Genomic DNA, 20,016 nt, shown 5'->3' with positions numbered 1-20,016 from the left:
CCTTGCACTTTCTGTATGTCATGTCTCTAAAGATTCCACTGGGAATTCGTGATGTGCAAGGTTATGACCAAGTCAACACATCTTTGGCTTTGTAACTGAACACTATAAGATCAGCAGAAAGACAAGGACAAAAGTTAAAAGAGAAAAGAGACTATTCTTTGGCGAGAGTGTTTTGGCAACAGTTGTCAGAACCATTCTTGTTTGTGAGTGAAATTCTCTCCAGATCCTGGAGGTAAAAATATGGCTAGGAAGGATGCACCCAGATTCCTACCCCTTGGGCACAACAGTACCAGAGCTCCAACCAGAGTCTTGCTGCCCCAATGAACAAGCTCTGAGCTGACCAGACCATGTCACAGCTCTCCTCCAGCCCGGGCACTCCAGTAGGGACCTGGGTCTTGGGGTCAGCACGTGGCTGTGGCATGACCCCAGGCCAGGGGAGAGGGACACACGTTAATCTTCAGGTACCTCAGCTGCACACTGATGTGCAAATTACTGATATCCACGTGAACATCCATGTTTCAGTTTATTAAATGAGAAAACTAGATAATTTTTTTGCATTTTACATCTAACTGAACCCATTCTTTGATTTCAGTTTAAATTAAGAAGTTGGAGGAAAAGACCTGCTGTTGGTCTTTTCCACCAGTAGAACGATAAATGGGATATCACCCCCCCCCCTTTTAGTTATGTTTCCTTTTTTTAAAAGCCAGCCTTCTACAAACAGTATAGCTTGGACACTCTAGCAGTAGTATCTGCATGACACAAGAGAGCCTGCAATCTCTTTTATGCTTTCCAGTTCAGTTGTCTTGATCTTGTACTGCGTTTCTTAAAGTGAAGATAGCCATTCAGCCCTGGTAAAAGACATAAAAACACGTGACAGGAGAAGGCATGTCAAACTGTGGCAGCTAGCTACAAATTCATTTCCAGTTCTTTTTCTGCCACATTATGTCCATATTAGTCAAGGGCATCAGATTAGCTTCAGAATTAGCAGTAATAACACCTCCCGGATGTGTGAGCACTTTACAAGTACAGCTATTTCTGATTTACAGTTGGGGTCATAAATTCAGCTGGGGTGACTTTCCTGCCACACCACCATAAGCAATTAGCAAAATTTGAATTGAAGTCTGCCTCTGTACCTTACGTTACCAAAGGATGCCCTTGCTGTGCCACAGTGCTGTAGGATCTGCCCTTGCCCACTAATTTAATTTTCTAATGGCAACCCTTCATGCCCATCACAGACACAGGAGCAGAAGGCACAGCCCTACACGGGGTGCACTGCTTCTGCAGGTACTGAAGGAACAGCAAAGCAATACTTCCCGTTTACCTCTAGAAAGCATCTGTTTTTTGCAAAAGTGCGGCCACACACTCTTCTTCCCTTTCTTCCCAGCTTCCGTGCTGAAATAAAGTAAATCTCACTTTTAAGTCAGCATCTTCTCTGAAAATTACATCCTTGTCAGCCAGGTGGAGGTAGAGCTGAGCTGGTCCAGACACTCAGTGGTGGGAGCTGGGCAGGCACGGGTACATCATTGTAAACAATGCCAAAATTCTTCCCTGTTGAGTAAATTCAAACTTTATTTTCCCTGGCAGCACCTGCGTTTTGTGGTAATGAGAAGGCTGGCAGGAACTCAGGCAAGTGTTTATGATGACTTGAAGTACTTGCAGGGGCCGAGAGCTGAGCTCCGCTCCACCACCACCCATACCATTCTCCTGCGGATTTCAAAAGGGTCTCCGGAGGCAACGTGCTTGACTCATGAACCTCCAGTTTAACAGTATTATCCCCACACGTCACTTACGTTTCTGGGGTCCTGTTGTACGAGGGAGTGAACAGTCATGGAATAGCCAACAACCTTTTCCTTCAGCGACCTTGTAACATGTAAGACAAGACAAAGTGATTAAAGACAGAGAACAGATGGGCGATTTATCATCATGTTAAACGCTGTTTCTCCCCAAAGTGCACTCACTGGCAATGCTCTTCTTTCAGATCTACCCACCCTCCTGAGGCAGTGTGTGGTTTTGCTTTCATTTCCTCCAGCCTGACTTGCATTAGCCAGCTAGTGTGGGTCAGAGCTGCTCTGCTGACACTCACCTCCTGTTCAGGGGTATATTCAAGCTCAGGATAATTCCCTTAAGCAGCATAGCTTCCCCCTTCGTGAGAGAGAGACAGAGCACCCTGATTTATCATGATTGTTTACACGATGCTCTACAGTTCACTGTAGAGCAGTTGACACAAAGAGCTCGTTCATAGCAGCCAACATCCCACTGGCAGTCAGAGGTTCAGAAAAAGCATGCTGGTCCCAGGAGCAGGCGGCCAACCCCACAGAGTAAAAATGGACCGCCAAGCAATCTGTTGTGGAACTAGCCAGTGCCAGGGTTTCTGGGCAGTGTAAGAACTACCAACAGAACTCCTTTCTGGCACCTTCCCCGGTGGAGGTTTGCATGGGGTGTGTTTGGAACATTTCGTCTCCAGCCGAGTCCAAAATGTCTGCCCAAAGCTTTCTGGGCTTCTATCACTGTGCTCAGTCAAGTGGAACTGGCACCGTGACAGGAGCTTTAGCCCCTGAAAGAACACTAAACACAACGGGAGTGAGAATAAACGTGATTCTCGACTGATGCAGCTGTATCATCAAGAACACCTAGTTCAGGAGTGTAGTAGCAACAGTGCATCTTTATTAATGTAGCATATTTCACTGTAAGGGCCCAAACAGCGTTAGTAACGCTGCACTGTAGTTAAGCCACATCTGGATTTGTAGTTTTATGTGGTTACACCTGCAATACTCTGCTAATACAGATTTGGTCTGTTAATTGTGAGGCTAGAAATTGGAAACTTTCAGCTGTACTACCCAATACTTGTATTAAATGCCTTAAAAATGCATTCCTTGAATTTGGGATAATCCCCACCCCAACGGAGACGGTTATTACAATACAGCACTTGACCGTAATTAATGGTAAGGCCCATACATACTTGCCCATATGGGTGCACACACACAGAGAGCACCCATTAAAAAACACATATATATGCAAACTTTTATGTATCCAACGTGATCCAGGATGGTGTCCTCATAAAGATGTGTAAAATCATGTTTCATACATCTTATAAAATGTATGAAATTTAGGAAAAGAAAAAAAAAAAAAAAGAAAAAAAAAAGAAAGAAAAAAAGAAAAAGAGAGGATAGCTCCTTTCCTTTCTTCGAGCTATATTTCCAAATAGCAGGTCTCTTATCAGGTGCAGTCAAGAGTAAACCTAGATTATAAACACTCAGGCACTGAATAACTCCCAGCGGCAGTAAACACTCACCTGTCCGTGAAATGCATTAATACAGGAGACCTGTCCCTTTAGTGCACTGCAACTGCCTTTTGCACATGCTGTAACAGACTGGAATTCTCATCACATTTGAATTTGTTGAGCTTTCATAAAACTGAGAATGCAAAAGAAAATTGAAGGCTCTGAATTCACTTTCATTTATTTCACACCAAAGAACATCCAATTATTCAAATGAAATCTATCACTTTTGCTGAAAATCTGGGCCAGGAGGGAACTCTATTTTGGAGTGAGGGGGCTGAATAAATAGGAGTTCTGTTTCAAGTGTTTCGTGGGAGCTGCCATCACCTTTCTCTGCCAATGTAAGTTGCCACTTACTTAGTGGACTGAGGTAACAGATTTAATTTCTTTTTGGCCTTATTATGTAGCTTTTGTAAATTATTGCCCTTTACATTTTCACTATTAATGTGTTTGTCTACATTTACTCAACAGCACTGTCTTGTCTTCTTGCTACGGCTGCTTCTTGTAAGATTTTCCTGGTTTTGGGAGATGGGCAACGTTACCAATTCAGCAAGGTTGCTATCTTACCAAATGCTAAATGAAATGACGATCTTTATTATATTTGCGAGGCTTCATGGAATTTTACAAATGAAATATCACATGAATAAAACTCCTGATCAAACGACAGAGGATATAGCCCTAAGGGCATTGTGCAATTCCCTTTACAATGCAGCAGACTGATAAAATCAGCTTTCATACTTTGTTTTATATTTTTTAATCTAGAACCTTCCTTGGTCAATGGCTTTGCTTCTCTTGGTAGAGGACTTCAGGTGGCAGAAAAATACAAAAGGGAATTCAACATAAAAAGCCAGGCCTCCTCACACAGCACAGGAATTCCGCTGCAACAGAGCGCAAAGCAGCTCCATTCTGAATTTACCCAGCTCCTTGCGGTGCTGGGCCCTGGCAGCATTGTAAAACCACAGGCTATTTTCTCTCATTAGCCTCTGACACCAGAAGCACGGCCCAGGGGAGGGAGGCAGGATGAGGCAGCCAATTCTCAGCAGCACTCTCATGCCTGTTTTGCTTCTCCAACCTCCTCCTCTGCCTTCCTCCAACAGCCACCGTGTCTCTCTGCCCCAGCACTTCTGGGCAGCACCTCTGCCTTTCCCTGCCTTTGGATACAGCAGTGATGGGAGCATCTTGAGGAGAAGATGAGCTGTGGTCCTTCCTCTTCTTAGAGGGAGGGTCAAAGACTAAACCCTAGCTCTCCGGGCACACTTACAGCCTCATCACAATGTACTAGACACAAAGGCTGGAATAAGATTTTGCAATAAACCAGACACCTGACAAGGGAGACAGGATAAGACTTCACCCTCTGAAAATTTAGCAGATTAGTGGAGAGAAAGAAACAAACAGGAGAGAGGTGAGTGGAGCGAAAAAGAAGCTGAGGTATCCCAGCTGCTGGCTTTTCCTAACAACATTCTGCTTGTTAAATCCCAGGTTAATAGTCAGAAACACATGGGTGCTCTGGCCTCTTGTAAAGAGATCTTCCATGCTGCGGCTGAAAAAAGCACACCTGTAAATCTCAGACATTCACCTTTCCCATAGAAATATGCCCCATAAATGTATCAGATGCTGATAGACTCTGATAGCTGAAGATGTGAATATTAACAGAAAATGCTGAAAAACCACTTTTATGCCTTCACTGGAGAAGCATTTTCAAAGCATTTCTTCCAATGTGGAAGAAATCTCATCTGACCCAGTTTCCTACCCTGTTTGTTACCTCCTGGCTGTCTCATCTGAGGTTCCACCTGCTGTTTCTCCATCTGCCAGCTTTTTTTTTAGATCGGAGGAACCTTCTGAGTTACACGTTAAATGTCAGGCAAGCTTCAGAAAAAGTTGTTTATGTCTGCATTTAAACAGATGATATTTTCCATTAAAAATGCAGCATGGAGTCACTAAAGGCTAAGATCTCATTTGCTTTTAGTTATCATAACTCAAGAGCAAGCCTGCTTTTGTTAAAACTTGATGCTAATACTTCAGACCTGCATATATCCAAATAGAATGATGATACCTTGTGAAGACCATTATTAGTGTCTTTTCCAGTAATACCGAAGGCCTCAAGCTGGGGGGCCAAGAAGCATCAGATAATTTAGTCGAAGTCACTGGAAGACTCGTGTGGACTGAAATCAAATCCAAAACCAGTATCACGGAACCATCCATCTTCTCCTACTTACCTTGTAAGATACTCTAGAGCAGAACACAAAGTTTTCATCTGCATTAATACGTCATTAAATGTTAACCACCTGAAGGAGTAATTACCTCTAAGGCTGCAATACCTAAAGGCCAACTACTCCATTCAGACCCAACATCTGGGGTATGCTGTGCCATGCAGTATTTACATTACAGTATTTTGCCAACATATAAGACCACAGCACTGCTGAAAAAGCCTGGTGAGGACTTAGCTGTGGGATTTTATGGTAATCTTTGTTTTAGTGCTACTTTTACATATTCTGCTGAGGGACCTTGATCATCATCTGATCTCTGACCTCTCTGCAGACTTAAGGGAGGCACTGGGAATCATCCGTGCCCACGTAAGTCAACAAAAAGATTCCCTTTATTTCCAGTGAGTTAGGGATCAGAGGCCTGGAGCATCATCTCCACTGTGCACATCTACCTGACAGAAAAACCCCAAGCATGTAGCCAGTGCTTTAGGCAACTTCAGAAGCAAAGGTTTTGGCAGTTATTTTCTCCCTACAAAGCATACAGAAAAGAACTGGAAACTCGTTACATCAGTACAGACCGCCACATGTAATTTGTATGGGAAGATCAAATGTATACTGGAGCTACTCACATCCTAAAATGCCCATGTGAAGCCAGCAGGAATCTTTCCACCTATTTCAGTGAACTTTGAATCACATCTTAGAGATGATTACATAGCTCTACTTGGTGTTTTAAAGATTTTATGAATATCTGTAGGCAGCCATTCTGTACCTGCTGTCCGTTGTGCTGCTGGAATAATTTCAGCCATTAAATGGTCAGCCCTGAATCTTCCCAGCTCTTGGAGGCAGAGGGCTCTATTCAGAGTCTGCTGCAGCTGATTGACTCACTGTGTCAGATGCTTCCAGAGGAGAATCCCTGAGCCTAGACTGCCCACTATGAAAGCCAGGACGAGCATAATCCATGCTTCCTGAAGCAATGCAGGCGTGTTGCTTTTTCTCAAGTTTAGGACATTGGAATTTACCTTAACTTGCCTACAACTGCCTTGAGGGAACAAGGAAAGTCCCAGTGGGAGAAGGAGAGCATTTCTTGCCTTATCCCTCAGACAAATACAATGACTTGAAAGTCATTATACAAAAGACATGTAACACAAGTATTAACACCATGATTTACAGTAGTAAAACCATTATTACAACGTGTCTAATTAGGAACCATTATAAGACCAATTAAAGCTGTCAGAACAGAAAAGCAACATGTGTTTTTTCCCTGGAGGACTGGGATATGGTAAGACTCACACTATTAACTTGTAACTTGTAATTGGAGGACCGAAGGTTGCTTTCCCTTTGAGATGAAATCTAGGCTTTTAACGAAAAGAGGGCTCTGAGGTATATTCCTCTCTGGCAGGCATTGCTTAAGCAAATGTTATCACAACAGTAGAAGCAGTTTTTAATACCCAGGGCAGACACTTTAAAAAAAATATCTGAATACAGCAGTATCTATTTAGTTCAGTTTTAGCATCCAACACAATTCGGACATTTGCAATCCGCATGTCAGTATTCGTCTCAGTGCAGGAAATAAAGAGAAAATGGCATTTAGTTTACCTGGAAAGGATGGTCAGATAGCCCTTAAGGAATCTAATTAAAATGCAGGTTGCTACCAGAGCTGTGCATCACACTGTGCTGCCATAGTAACCAGGGGTCCCATGGACTTTTGAGGCCATCTGAGGGCATGTTTGCAAGAGGCACAAGAACTGAACCGATTGCCTATGGTACATTTTACGTGACCTGAAAACTCTGAATGATTTGCTGATGTTAACCTACAAAAGAAAATAATTAACTCCTACATGCTTGGGTAACGGGCCAGTCTCAGGAGCTACTGTTTTTTATGACATACTGCTCCCCACAGCTTAACGAAGCGGTGCGCAACTTATCTGCAACATGTGAGCAACCAAACAGTTTAACTTGATTCCCTTATAGAGAAACAATACAGCAATCAAGACCTGTGGGCTGTGGAAGAGAAGATGAACAAAAGAAATATTTATTCTACTTAGGCTGCTATTTCCAGTGCTGTTGCCTGAAGGATCGGGCATCTGACTACTCCAAGTTGTTGCTTCTAGCGGATGAGCCCCTGCTAGCACACTGCAGGGTGGAGGAATAAAAGTATAAACCCCGCAACTACAGCACTGGGCTTTTTTTCCCCGACTCCTATTACTGGCACAGAAAGATCCTTAAGCAACATTGATAAGATACTACTTTTATAATTACATTGTGCCTTGTCCTGATACTGATTTTTTTTATGGACACAATCAATAGATTTGCCACTGAAGCACTAAGATGAATTGCAACAATAGAGGTGACCAGGTCAAGAGATTCTTTTGATACAGTGCCTGTGAAAGAGACTGCAAATAGTTAGTGGGCTGTTCCAGTTTATCATGAAAAATTTCTGCAAAAGAGCACAGGAGCTTAGACTCCGCTACGCAATTTAACTATTGAAGAAAATATCCACAAGTTTTTTGAATGATCAAGGGGATTTTCAATTGCTTTGAAAAAAGCTTGACAGCGATTCTTCTAAAATAAATGAAATTCCTTAGAAATATGGTGCTGGGACTGGGCGACGACAACAGGAAAGTGAAGCACTAGTTTTCTAAGCATCATAAACCCACTATGTTCATGTGGTTCTGACTAACAGTACTACCACCAGTTCCCACTGTACACAGCTGGGAGGGGTACATACCTGGAAAGATCTAGTGCACATTGGGCGTGCTAATACCCAGCAAGGCTGCAGAAAGCCAGAAAGGAGCTCAGCTCAAGAACAAGTTGGGAGTTCAGCCTCCGGGGCTTTCAGTCTCTTTTTGTACATACCAGTGACGTGCAGTATGTGGTTGTGCCTAAGTTTCCCCATTGACAAAAAGAGACGATGGTATTTACCTGCTTTAAGATCCATGCCCCAGAACACTGGAAAGACTAGCTGTAAGGGAAGCTCAAAATCCTACTCAGGATTAGAGAACCTTAAAGAAAAAGCCCTGTATCATTCAGGTTGGAGGCAACATTTGACCCAAATTGACAGATAATAAAATATGAGAGCAGTAAAAACGTCTCACATTGAAATCTTTTTACCATATGGAAAAGTATCCAGGCAACATAATAACTAAAATTACCGTGTCTAACAACAGATAGTAGACTGTACTGTTGATAAATGGGATTTTATACAAGACAAACTGATTGCAACTAATCCATCACCCTTCTGTATAGTTCAGCGCTTTAACAGCCTTGAAACAGTACTTCTCCCAAGGCCTGATAATCTGCTGCAGCCCATTATTAATGGCTTCACGCACTCTCAGGTTCTCCTTACAACAGAAACTTTATTAGCACTACAAATGAATCTATTTTGTCAACAATTTACTCCAGCCCAGCTACCGGCCCCGATACTCTCGTTCTGCATCCTTTTTTTTTTTTTTTTTTTTTTTTTTTTTGCATAGACTGGGCTTCTGTTTGCTGGTTTTGTTCCCCCAGTTCCTTCACGGGAAGCAACACAGCCCGAACGCTTTAATAGGGGCTTTTGGAGAGGAAAGGTGTTATAAATCATCACTAATTTAGAAATTCATTTTTAATGGGTTACATTTTATTCGCTTCAGTTAAACACCATTATTTACAGACACAAGTTAATAAAACACATCACAAAACAGTAAAATTTCAACAGCTAGTATTTATAGGTGCATAGATCATGCTCACTTTTTTTATATGTATGATACATATACATATATATAAAGCTCTCACAATAAGTCATCTCTGCACAGAAAGAATAGTCATAGGAAACAAATAAAAACCGTATCATAAACAATATCAAATTACTGACAGCCTATCAACAAAACATGTACAGAGTTAGAAATAAGCAGTAGACACTTAGGTGTTTTTATTTAATGTTTTCTTTTTAACTTTTAAACTTGAAGCCACAATATCCACAGCACAACAATGACCCTGCCAACCAGCTTTCATTTCAGCAGGAGGGAGATGCTGAAACAAGGTGGATGCAGTCACAGATACTCCAATCATTGCTGATGGAAGACTTCAAAATACACCGTAAAAACTGTAAAAAAATTTTACGACTGGGCACATTGGAACTCAGCACTTGTACAGGATGGGACATCTTTAGTAGTTAGTAGATTTCAGGAGATATAAAGGAAGAAAAGGACTCTCATGCTTCTGGTTCATAGTCTTGATACTCTTCCTAATGAGGAGAGCAGAAGTCAGCGCTACTAGTATTTTAGATAAATACATCCTACTTTCACTGCTTGTTGTAGTCCTAGTGGATTCAATGCCAAAATAGTATGGATAATCATCATGTGATCAGGATCTTGCAGTTTATTGTTACTTTGTCACACCTGCCAGATAGTGTACCTTACAAGCTGTGGTATTTACAGGAGAATTAGGCTTTTACAGCGATTAATACGTCGTTCAGCTGATCGTTACCAGAAGCTCATGAAACCACCCATGGCAATTCACTTGGAGAGGGAGCAGAACTACCTCTGGGCTGAATAGCACACCACATATTGCAGATACTGGTTCAAGTCAGTAAATAATTTAAATGTGTGTTTAACTACAGGTATGCGAGCAGCCCCCATACTTTCAGTGATATTCAGGCTGTTAGCAATTAAGCGTGCCTATAAATCTTTTATGGATCATGGCCTAAATATTTTATACCTCTCATTTTCAGTCTAATTATCTGTGCTACTGTAAAACTGACACTCCATCTACCAATGCATCACGCCAGACACTGTAGTAATAGTTCAGATAGTAGGTTCATAAAAACAACAAAATAATTTACTCCCATAATTGCATTAACAGTATAATAATGAATTATCATGCTTTACAAAGCATGATGCTTTGACAAGTGGCCAAGCTATCAATCTATGAAGATGCAGTTTTGCCCATACTCCTTATCAAACATAAGAAAAAAAAAATAGTTTACTGTAGATTACTTAGAAAGCCCAGCACAACTGTTTTGAAACACACACAATATTTTTCCTATTAAACTTCCTTATTATTGAGAAAGAAACAGATTTTCTGATTCCCAGCACTATATCTCTGGGAGATCTTGGCCAAAGAGACCACATTTCTGCTGTGCCCTCCCAGCATCAGCCTGTGCCAGGCTAACACAACTCGAGCGTGCAGTCCCCTCCTGTGCCCTTCTCCTACATGCATTCACAGCAAACACTACAACAGGTTTACCTCTGGAGGCATTTCATAAGCCTCATTCTCAGGATCCACAGGAACATCTGTATTATTCACCATTCCCTCCTGCAGGAAACCTTCTTCATTCTGCATTCAAAAATGGAAAGAAAAGCAACAGACTGTAACTGCTTGCCTCCTCATTTACACCAAAGCATGTCTTTCCTCCCCATCTGTGATTGACTTCTTGGCCTGTCCTTTGGTTGTGGGATGTTGCCAGTGATTGAAGAGCTGGAGGACATCAGCTCCAGAGAGATCTGCTCCATGTTCCACAGGGGCATCCACGCGGGGAATGACTACTATCATCTTTCCGAATAGCTGAAGTGCTGATACTCCATTTCTCTCTTGCCACGGACAGACAAAGAAGTCAACCTGAACAAAAGAACAGTACCACCTCCAACCTGCTGAATATCTTTGGGAAATATTTTGTTCCCACAGAAAATGCTTTGGCCAAGTCACGAAACAAACCAAAACAAGATTTCTTGCTTCCTAAGAAACTGATCTGGGAAACACAATCCCACACAAATTGTTTAAGTAGGTTATCACATTAATTTCTGTTTAACTTCTCGGGGGAATACAGTTGCAGATATGCAAAAGTAGTTGTAAAAGCAGGCCAAAAAAATGGTTAGTATCAAGACGCACAAATGAAAAAGCAATTCAATTATCTATTTTTAATGTTGTAGACATCAATCCTCTCACGAATCATTTATTTTACAGTTTTAGCCTTTTCACAGTACATTTCAAAGTAGCAAGAAAAGGAAGAATTATAACTCCAGACTACTGCATGCTGGCTTTTTCTTTCAGTTTTAGAACTTAATTGTATTGGGAAAAGCTTTTTTCCTTTAATAGATAACACCTCTATATGTCTTATGCCAACCAGCACACTACTCTGTGCAGTGTTAGTATATGATACATGGCACTACCTGATACCCATCTTCTTACACTTTTTACTGGGCATCTGCTATTGACCATTATAGCAGCGCTTCTATGTTATATAGCAATTTTGCTAAGAACTTCTTGGAATTCATGGGTTTGCAATGATGCAGGGAATAACTTGCTCAGTAAGATTACTTAAATTTTGTCCTAGAACTATAGATGCTATTTACCATCTGAAACAAACACAAATTATAAAGGAAAACAAACATTCCAACTGGGCCAATTCCCATAGTAGTTGTTACTACAGAAGTTCACAGAGAAGAAACTTTAATTTTGCCAGAACAAAGACTGCTGGAGTTCGTCCTGAACTGTAAAAAAAATTGATTTGAAAACAGGCAGAGTAGTTCAGTGGAACTATCATGACTATGCTGATTTATACCAGCTGCCAATCTAGACAGAAACGCACTAAAAAACAATTACAGACACTCAGGAAGAAATTAACTTAAAAAAACCCAAACAACACTGCAGGCTGGTATCACAGACAGAAATACAAAATTAAATGTCACAAACCTGACTAATGAGCTAATTCTTCAAAGCCTGCAAATTATAGGACAGTGATGCTAAATTAAGTTTAGGACACAGATGAAATGAGAGTAAGAGAAGCTCAACCTGAAACTCACCTCAGAGTTTAACACAAAATAAAAAACAATATGCAAAACAGGTGACCCTAAACCCTCTTTACCTTCACACCGTATTTATCATGCTTCTGCTGTTCACCATTTGCCACACACCAGCTCCTTTCTGTGGTTTAACCAGGTGACCTTAGTCATAACACTGTTCCTTACTTGCTGCAACTCTCCATGCACAAATTGTGACTTTATCTGCTAGATACAAATTCTTTTCTTCCTTGGTTCGGCCACCTTTTCTGGCACTGATGCAAGCGCATAAACACACGTTTTTCACACTCATCATCAAAATCCACGATGTGCAGAATTTATTTCCATTATGTGGGTTCTTCTCTCTAGCTCTTACTTCAGACTTCAGAAGGTCCAGTATGAAGATACCTGGTCTCATTGCTTCTCAGTGGGGCCAGATATGCTTTTTCCTTTAGAGGTAAACAGTATAATCTGTGTGGAATCAACGCCTACTCTTCTGCCAAGTTCCCTCCATGCATGTGCCTGCTACCAGTTAACAGTCTGCCCTGCTCTACGGCATAGATACAAAGGACATATTCCAAAAGTCAAGGGACACTGAAGAATAAGGTTGTTAATATCTTCATTTAGGCCCGTGTCTTCCAGAAAAATTAATAATTTTGGGTGTTCAACATGACAGGTAACTTTTTAAGCATGAAGTTATCAGAAAAACTGGGCCCAATTACATTTCTGCCCTGGCTTATTGTAACACTCGAGCTCCTAAGGTTATTTGATGTGCAATATTTAATTACCCTAGCTTCTAAGTCAATTTTTAGGAGTACTTACGCCTGCTTACTTTTATAAGAAGTAGCATCAATCCATATCAACTTTGACTGCAATAGCTAAATAGTGTGTGCACGATGCAAATTTTAAAGCTGTTACTGTGCACTTGATCTAATGTATCAGCTCTAAGGACCTACAGCTCCAGCCTACTACTCTCCTGCTTAATGCAAAATATAATTTAATTTCTGTTTCCCTCTATCATTAAGGAACAGCTTCGGCTAACAAGCAGTAGATCAAGTAACACTGTGCCCAAAATCAGTCTTGAGGTTGCACAAGGAAGAAAGCATGCAGCTTCATGATATCTGTAGCAGGAAAACAGATGGCGAGTGAAACTGCCAGGACCATTAGGAACGACGAAGACAAAGATTTGCCAACTGAATTTCAAAGAAGAGCTTCAAAGCTTGTACACTGTTTTTTAGGAATGTCTGCCACGGGTCTGGACTGTCCATCAGGATGACAGAGACACAATGCCTAAAAGGCCAAATTAATCATCTTCCCAAGTTCCTTCAGTGAGTTCAGGATGGAGATTCCTCTACAACTTCAAATAAAACAATCAGCAGCACTAGTGAAATACAACATCAATCACACCACCAATATTTTTTCAAATCAAGGAAATCATAAGCCACACCAAGCCATTAAGGGAGCTCTTTGCCTGGGACAGGCTTATCACCTTTGTCCAGCTGCAGAGAGTATACAAACACCACCTTTCATGTTGATGTCACTGCAGTTCAGACAAGAATGACATTACTCAAGGTCACATTTGTTACATTTAAATGTACAGTATAAGTGACCACATAATTTTTAGTGGAGGCTCTCTCTGCTTCTGATATACAATCCCTCCAAAGCTAGGATATCACAAAAGTAAACAACCACCCCCAGTAACACAGAACCATCTAAGGTACACCTTGTATCATTATTGACCTCCTTTAAAACAAAGAATGCAATTTTATGTTCTCATGATCAATAATTCCATATCCCAATTCAGTTATGGAGAGGAAAAACATCCAACAGACCAACTCTTGTCTTAGTATGAAAGACAAGTTTTTCTCTTGAGGCCACCACCTCTGCTCTTAAACCATATAGAAGGGCATTTCCAGAGGAAAGATTTTTATTAGAAGGTCTGAAAAGCTAAACAAAAGCTTCTCGGAGATGAAGTCAGTTTTTAACTGGGGAGCGTGAGCTCTTTTGCAGGGAAAACCGTTTAAAAAGGAAAAATTACAGCTCATGCAAAAAGCAAGGTATTAAAAGAACGGCAAAGGGAGGATGTCTGCCTGTCCCCTGAGGATACCCTTAAGAAAAAACAAATGTCCAAATCCATCTTGGTTTTAAGCACAGCCACTGGGTAAAACTTGTATTTCTACATCAGAGTCTGGTACCCTTAGACCCCGTATTATGGAAAGGAAGCTTTTGCAGCTAGCCAGAGCCCAGCACCCCACACTGCTGTTCAGGTACCAACAGCGGTGTCAGTCTGGGCTACCAGCACTCCTGCCTGACTTGACAAAATGTTGTGACTACCAGACCTGCACGGCCCAGAACTTGCACCCTCCCTGGGAAGGAACAGCTGCAGTGTATGCCCTGCTGCCCACAGCGTGCCATGCTCTCTCCTTTGGAGGAGCAACTGGTGTCATCGTATAAACAAACTGGCTTCCCTTGACAGTGTCCCATCCCTGTGAAGTGGTACATTTGCATGACCCTAGACACCAGTTCTGACTCAAGGAACAGGTACAAACCCACTGGTATACAAGAGTGGCAAAAATAAGAGGTGAAGTGGAACTTACATGCTGCAGTGGATACAAAACATTGATGGCAACGCCTTTACTATGGGAATGAAACCTGCTAAGCTGTGTGGTTAACAATGTGAAATGACCCACTTTTGAAATAAAATAGTAGTCCAATTAAGAAGTCTTCCCAACTAAAATGTCTTCCTGAAGTCCTGGCCCTGTGTCAGTTATAGCGTATTTGCCAAAACTTCAGGCCTATTCCTTTTACCAGGAAAACATCACCAAATGGGTTTGTCTTATTTCAGTGTTTTTGGTGAAAATTACACCCCATTCTTTCTCTTCACCCTCCTTCCCACCTCATAATGCTCTTGGTGGAAGGGGAGACACTGTTTAAGATCCCCTACACATGGAAAACAGACGACATAGTCTGCTCATGGTACCACATCTATGCCACACCAATCTGGCAAAATGGTCACATTCAGAGAGCATGACTTGGTCCTCTTGGTGACATGTCTTTGAATGCCATGTTGTTACCAACAGAAATACATTATTTTTATCTGAAGTCATGGATAAAAGCAACTTCAAAAAGAAGCACTGTAGTTGTAACTTAGCAGCTGATCTAAGCATTGTAATTTACTATCTCTCTGGCTGGTAACATGGTTTTTTTTCTTTCCATTAAAAATGCTGAAGGAGTCTTACAGTCACATAGATTCTCATGATTACTGGAGACTAATTCATTCTGGAATGATTCCATATTCCTACATACATAAACCAGGCCACTGAAGCGTCAGCTCTTACAATGTTTATACTGGCAAGAGGAGACCACCCTGGAAGTCACTTCCACTCACCACAGAGGTCAGAAGGCACCTCCAGAGATCATCTAGTCCAACCTCCCAGCTCAGAGCAGGGTCACCTAGAGCAGCTTGCTCACAGCTGTGCCTGTTTGGGTTTTGACCATCCCCACAGGTGGAGACTCCACAATCTCGCTGGATAACCTGGTCCAGTGTTTGACTACTTGCACACTGAAAATGCGTTTTTCCCCTTACATTTGAATAGAGTTTCCTGCATTTCAGTTAGTGCCCGCTGCCTCCTGCCATTTCACTGGGAACTGCTGAAGAGTCTGGTTCAATCTCCTTTACCACCACGCCAATCAGGTATTTATACACGTTGATAGCCTCCCCCCATAAACTTTCACGTTTGTGTTGTTTCACACTTGCTGATTTTCTGTCAGTTCTTGAGACCTCTACGTGTTTTCCCATGCAGATATTGTGGGAGGATTTTCTCTTCAGTAGAAAGCTCTACCAGCCAAATTCAATCATATACATTAAAACAAGGTGAGGCTTGCCTCAAACACCTAACAAATTAATGTTATTTGAGAAGTCATAGTTAATTTCAGAAAAATAGATTATTATAAACTCAATGAGCACTGGTCACACTACATCACTTGCCAGTCTGTTATTGAGTGTTTTTGTAATTACTGACTCGCTGTGAATCAAGAGAAGAGGTGCAATGGAAAAAGCAGCAAACTAGGATATGGAAAAAATCTGGTTTACAAGAAAATTTTGGCACACCTCTTCTGTAAAGACCTTTAAAGTCCCTTTTGGAAAGTCCTTTGAGACGTGCAATGATATGTCCCATACAAAGCATTTTTAATGCAGTCCAGTTTGTTGTACATACACACCGGCTGGTACCTCGGGGAGCTTGAAATAAAAATAGGAATATAAAAAATATATTAAAAAAATCACATCCAAAAGCATTGGATGCAAAATTACCAAGTACCGATAGGTCAGAGTAAGAGTAGTATTGCCTTATACTGTATTTTGAACCCTGTGCACACCAAGGACAGAACTGGCAGGACATGGGATGTGATGCTCGGTGGCAGGACAGGGGATGTGATGCCTGATGAACAAGCCCAACCAGTGCTTTCACAACTGCAACAGAGTGGGAGTTTCACAACAACAGAGAGGACTGTCCCATGAGGGAATGTGACATTCCTCAAGCTCACCAACCGGTCCGAGTAGCTCAGCCGGAGAAGCCGCCGAGCCTGGTTCCTGCCTGCCTGACAGCTGTGGTCACATACAACTCTGTGAGCCTGGATATTAAGTCTATCCCAGTACTAGTGAATTATTGAATTTGTTGCTGTTACAGTCTGGATAGTTGTACTACTAATCTGTCTTTATTACCACACCATCATTTAGAGATAAACTGTTTATCCCTAAAGCTGTTGGCCTTGTGCCTGTTACCATGTCCCAGAGCGTTTGTAACTCAGCAGGGTTGCCTTAAGCCCTTACAACTGGTAACTGAATATCCCTCCAGCCTGACTAAACCCAATTCATTTTGGTATTATGCACCCTGAAAGGAATTTCTTCAGGAACTGTCAGTCATTACATGGTGGAGTTTAAAGAAAAATGTTGGGTTTCCTTATGTATATCCTCAGTGCAGCTGTCACACACACTGCCCAAACTCACCTTTTGCTACAATCTGAACAGAAATTCACTGTGCCAACGGGCTTACAATTCCCCTTTGAAAAGAAAATAATTTGTATCCTTTCTTCTCCACCAAATATCAGGATACTTAGGGGCTGGATATTGAACCTAAGTGAACTGATTTTTCACAGGTATTTTGACCATAAAGCTCAACTTATCCAAAGGGAGAAAAACCCTTGAACAAAACATCAAATTCCCAACAACATAAAAAAAAAAAAAAGGCTAAGATGGCCTCAATTTATTTACTTTCCTTGTCCTAAGGTATTAGATATACCGAGCTGACTGGTTATAACTGAGTTGCCAGGTCAGCTTAGGATGCTCTAAAGCTCCTGCTCGCTCACTGCCTTTAAGCTCAACTGTGAATGATAAAGCATCAGCAGCAGTCTAGAGGTTTTACCCTGGAGATACAGAGAGGAAACATACCTGTGCACTAGCCAGAAAAAAATGGACTGTTTTAATTATCCCTAAGCTAAACACCTAAGTGAAGGAAATGACGAGAAAGCAGTATGTGTGAAGGAAACTACCTGTTCCAGTGCACAACTCATTTAGAGTACCAATAACGGGGTGAGACTACTGCCCTCCTCCTTAAACAGAGTGGAAGTGAACTAGGGACATTTAATTAAACAAATAAACATCAGTGCAGTAGCACACTTTCAATGAAAGGCCAACATAGTGACTGCAAGTGCTACAGGCTGCATTTTGGTTCATGTTTTTATGCCCTTCAGTTGGCAATGACAAAAGTGAAAAGGGTAAAAACTGAGGCCAATGGAGAGAGGAACGAAAGTGAAGATTGTCTAAGTGTCTGTGGTTACAGGTCCGTCTTGGTGTCCATAAATAGCTGGAAATGCTGTTTACAGCAATTTATGAACTGTTGTAAATTTTTAGAAAACCAAATTTAAATACAACATAGATTGTGTAAATTTTTGTTTCCTTCCTTTTTAAATTCCCCAGTTGGTATTACTTGTAAAGATGAGACTCAATTCAGTTCAGAGCACAACAGGAACATTTCTGTGAGCTATCAACTTTCCTCAGACTCAGATTCATGTTTTGCATTAACTAGGGTGGTAAAATACCTAATTAGAGCTGCTGGTGTGTCCCTATTTGCTGATAAACAGATGCAGATTACATGGACAACCCACCTGTTGCCCAGGTCAGACCAGCAGCTCATATGAGTCCTAAAGTGATGGACACATGCATTAATGACAGGTGACTTAAAATAACAGGTTGCCTAGGGGCTGAGTCAATGTGCCACCAGCAACACCATGTAAATGCATCCACAACACACAGCCCTTTCAGCTTCATCCTTTTCAGCTTCCCAAATCTACGGTGACAGTGAAAACCCCACAGGTAGGGGAGGCAGGGGGGAACGCTAGAGCTTTCCATTTAGAAAGACGGTAATTTCTAATTGCAAAATAGTGGGAATGATACATGCTAACTGAACATCACACCGGGGATGCAGTCACAGCTGTGCCTTGCTTGACGTTCTCATGAACAAGGTAAAGAAGCATAGGTCAATAAAAATGTTTTAGGGTAATTGATCTGCTCAAACAATATCCACTATCAGCATCGTGATTTACACTCTCAGAAATGAAGTTTCAGAGTGCAGTTTCACAGAAACCTTGAGTTCAGTAATATCAAAATCTTCAATAAAGATTTGGAAGAAGGACCAAGGACTGCACTTTTACCGTATGCTCAGTCTTACACATTAAGAAGGCACAAGAAACAGCCTGAATTTATTTTTAATTAATTGTACTACAATAATTTAAAGATACTCTGACAAAACCAAGTGATTGAAATAAATAAGATGCAGCTCAATTGGAAAAGGTGTTAATACGCTGCACTTTGGCACTCACCAAATCAAAGAGGAAGGGCAGAAAAGAATCACCAAGTCAAAGAGTAACATAAGCCAGCCATGTCATGTTATACAAAAAATACAAGCCATTCCCTCATGTATTACCAAGGCGAGTGAGGTAATCCACTTGGTCTAATCTAGCCCAAGGGTGCTTTCTCCCGAGTACAGAATTCAGTCTACACAATGCACTTTGGGGATGCCAGGAGATCCCAAAGGACAGCAGGAACGACCACATCCGAGAGCAGAGAGGAAAGATGAAGGAAATTGTCAGGAAAGCATAAGTGATCTAGGTTTATATAATCCTAAAGGAATAATTTAATTAGAAGTCTTTAAGACCAGCCTACATCTGTCAGGGGCTCCATGGGATTAGCTAAACCCACACATCCTCCTGCAGCAATGGAGGATTCTGCAATCTGTATGAACCCATCACCAAGAGAGACCACTGAGGATGATAACCTGAGCTTTGCCTTCATTAAACAGAACTGGAACATAACAATACATGATCTTGACTGATCATGTTAACTAAACCAGTGGTACACATCAGCTTTGCAGTTAGCATAAAAATGAGCAACCCTGTTCAGATTTGGCTCCAGTAAGTCGGTAAATACGATTTTAAGCAGCTTGGTCCCAGTCAAAGCTGCAAAGTGTTTTTACCGTACTTCGTTGAAAAGTGTTTGGATATCATAACCGTATTCCAACATTACGTAACTTTTAATGTAGCTAAACTCCAGAAGTTACTGTATAGACTCCATGAGTATATACTTTCTTACCTAAAAGACAAAATTAAGGGAGGAAAACAAGTTCCCTCTAAAAGAATTCTCCAGTCACACAAACAGTACATTCAATGCTGTATTACCTAAAAGAGCAACCTCTAAACCATAGTTATTTCTCCTTGTCTTAGA

The 20,016-nt window shown here is 41.3% G+C and overlaps 1 protein-coding gene across 3 annotated transcripts in view; it reads right to left on the bottom strand.

The window, feature by feature from the left end:
- Positions 1 to 9,075: 9,075 nt before the first annotated feature.
- SNCA (synuclein alpha) overlaps positions 9,076 to 20,016 on the bottom strand; it is a 71,060-nt gene continuing 60,119 nt past the window's right edge. For all 3 annotated transcript variants that reach the window (XM_055797909.1, XM_055797910.1, XM_055797911.1), the window contains exons 5-6: positions 10,705 to 10,794; positions 9,076 to 9,703 (exon numbers count right to left, since the gene is read on the bottom strand). In XM_055797909.1, the coding sequence (XP_055653884.1) occupies positions 9,671 to 9,703; positions 10,705 to 10,794 (123 nt within the window). In that variant the 3' untranslated portion in view covers positions 9,076 to 9,670. The remainder of the gene's footprint in view (positions 9,704 to 10,704; positions 10,795 to 20,016) is intronic.

Source organism: Falco peregrinus, chromosome 2 (assembly GCF_023634155.1).
Source record: "Falco peregrinus isolate bFalPer1 chromosome 2, bFalPer1.pri, whole genome shotgun sequence".
NCBI lineage: Eukaryota > Metazoa > Chordata > Aves > Falconiformes > Falconidae > Falco > Falco peregrinus.
Note: the sequence above shows the minus strand (reverse complement) of the source record. Positions and strands in the feature narration are given on the sequence as shown.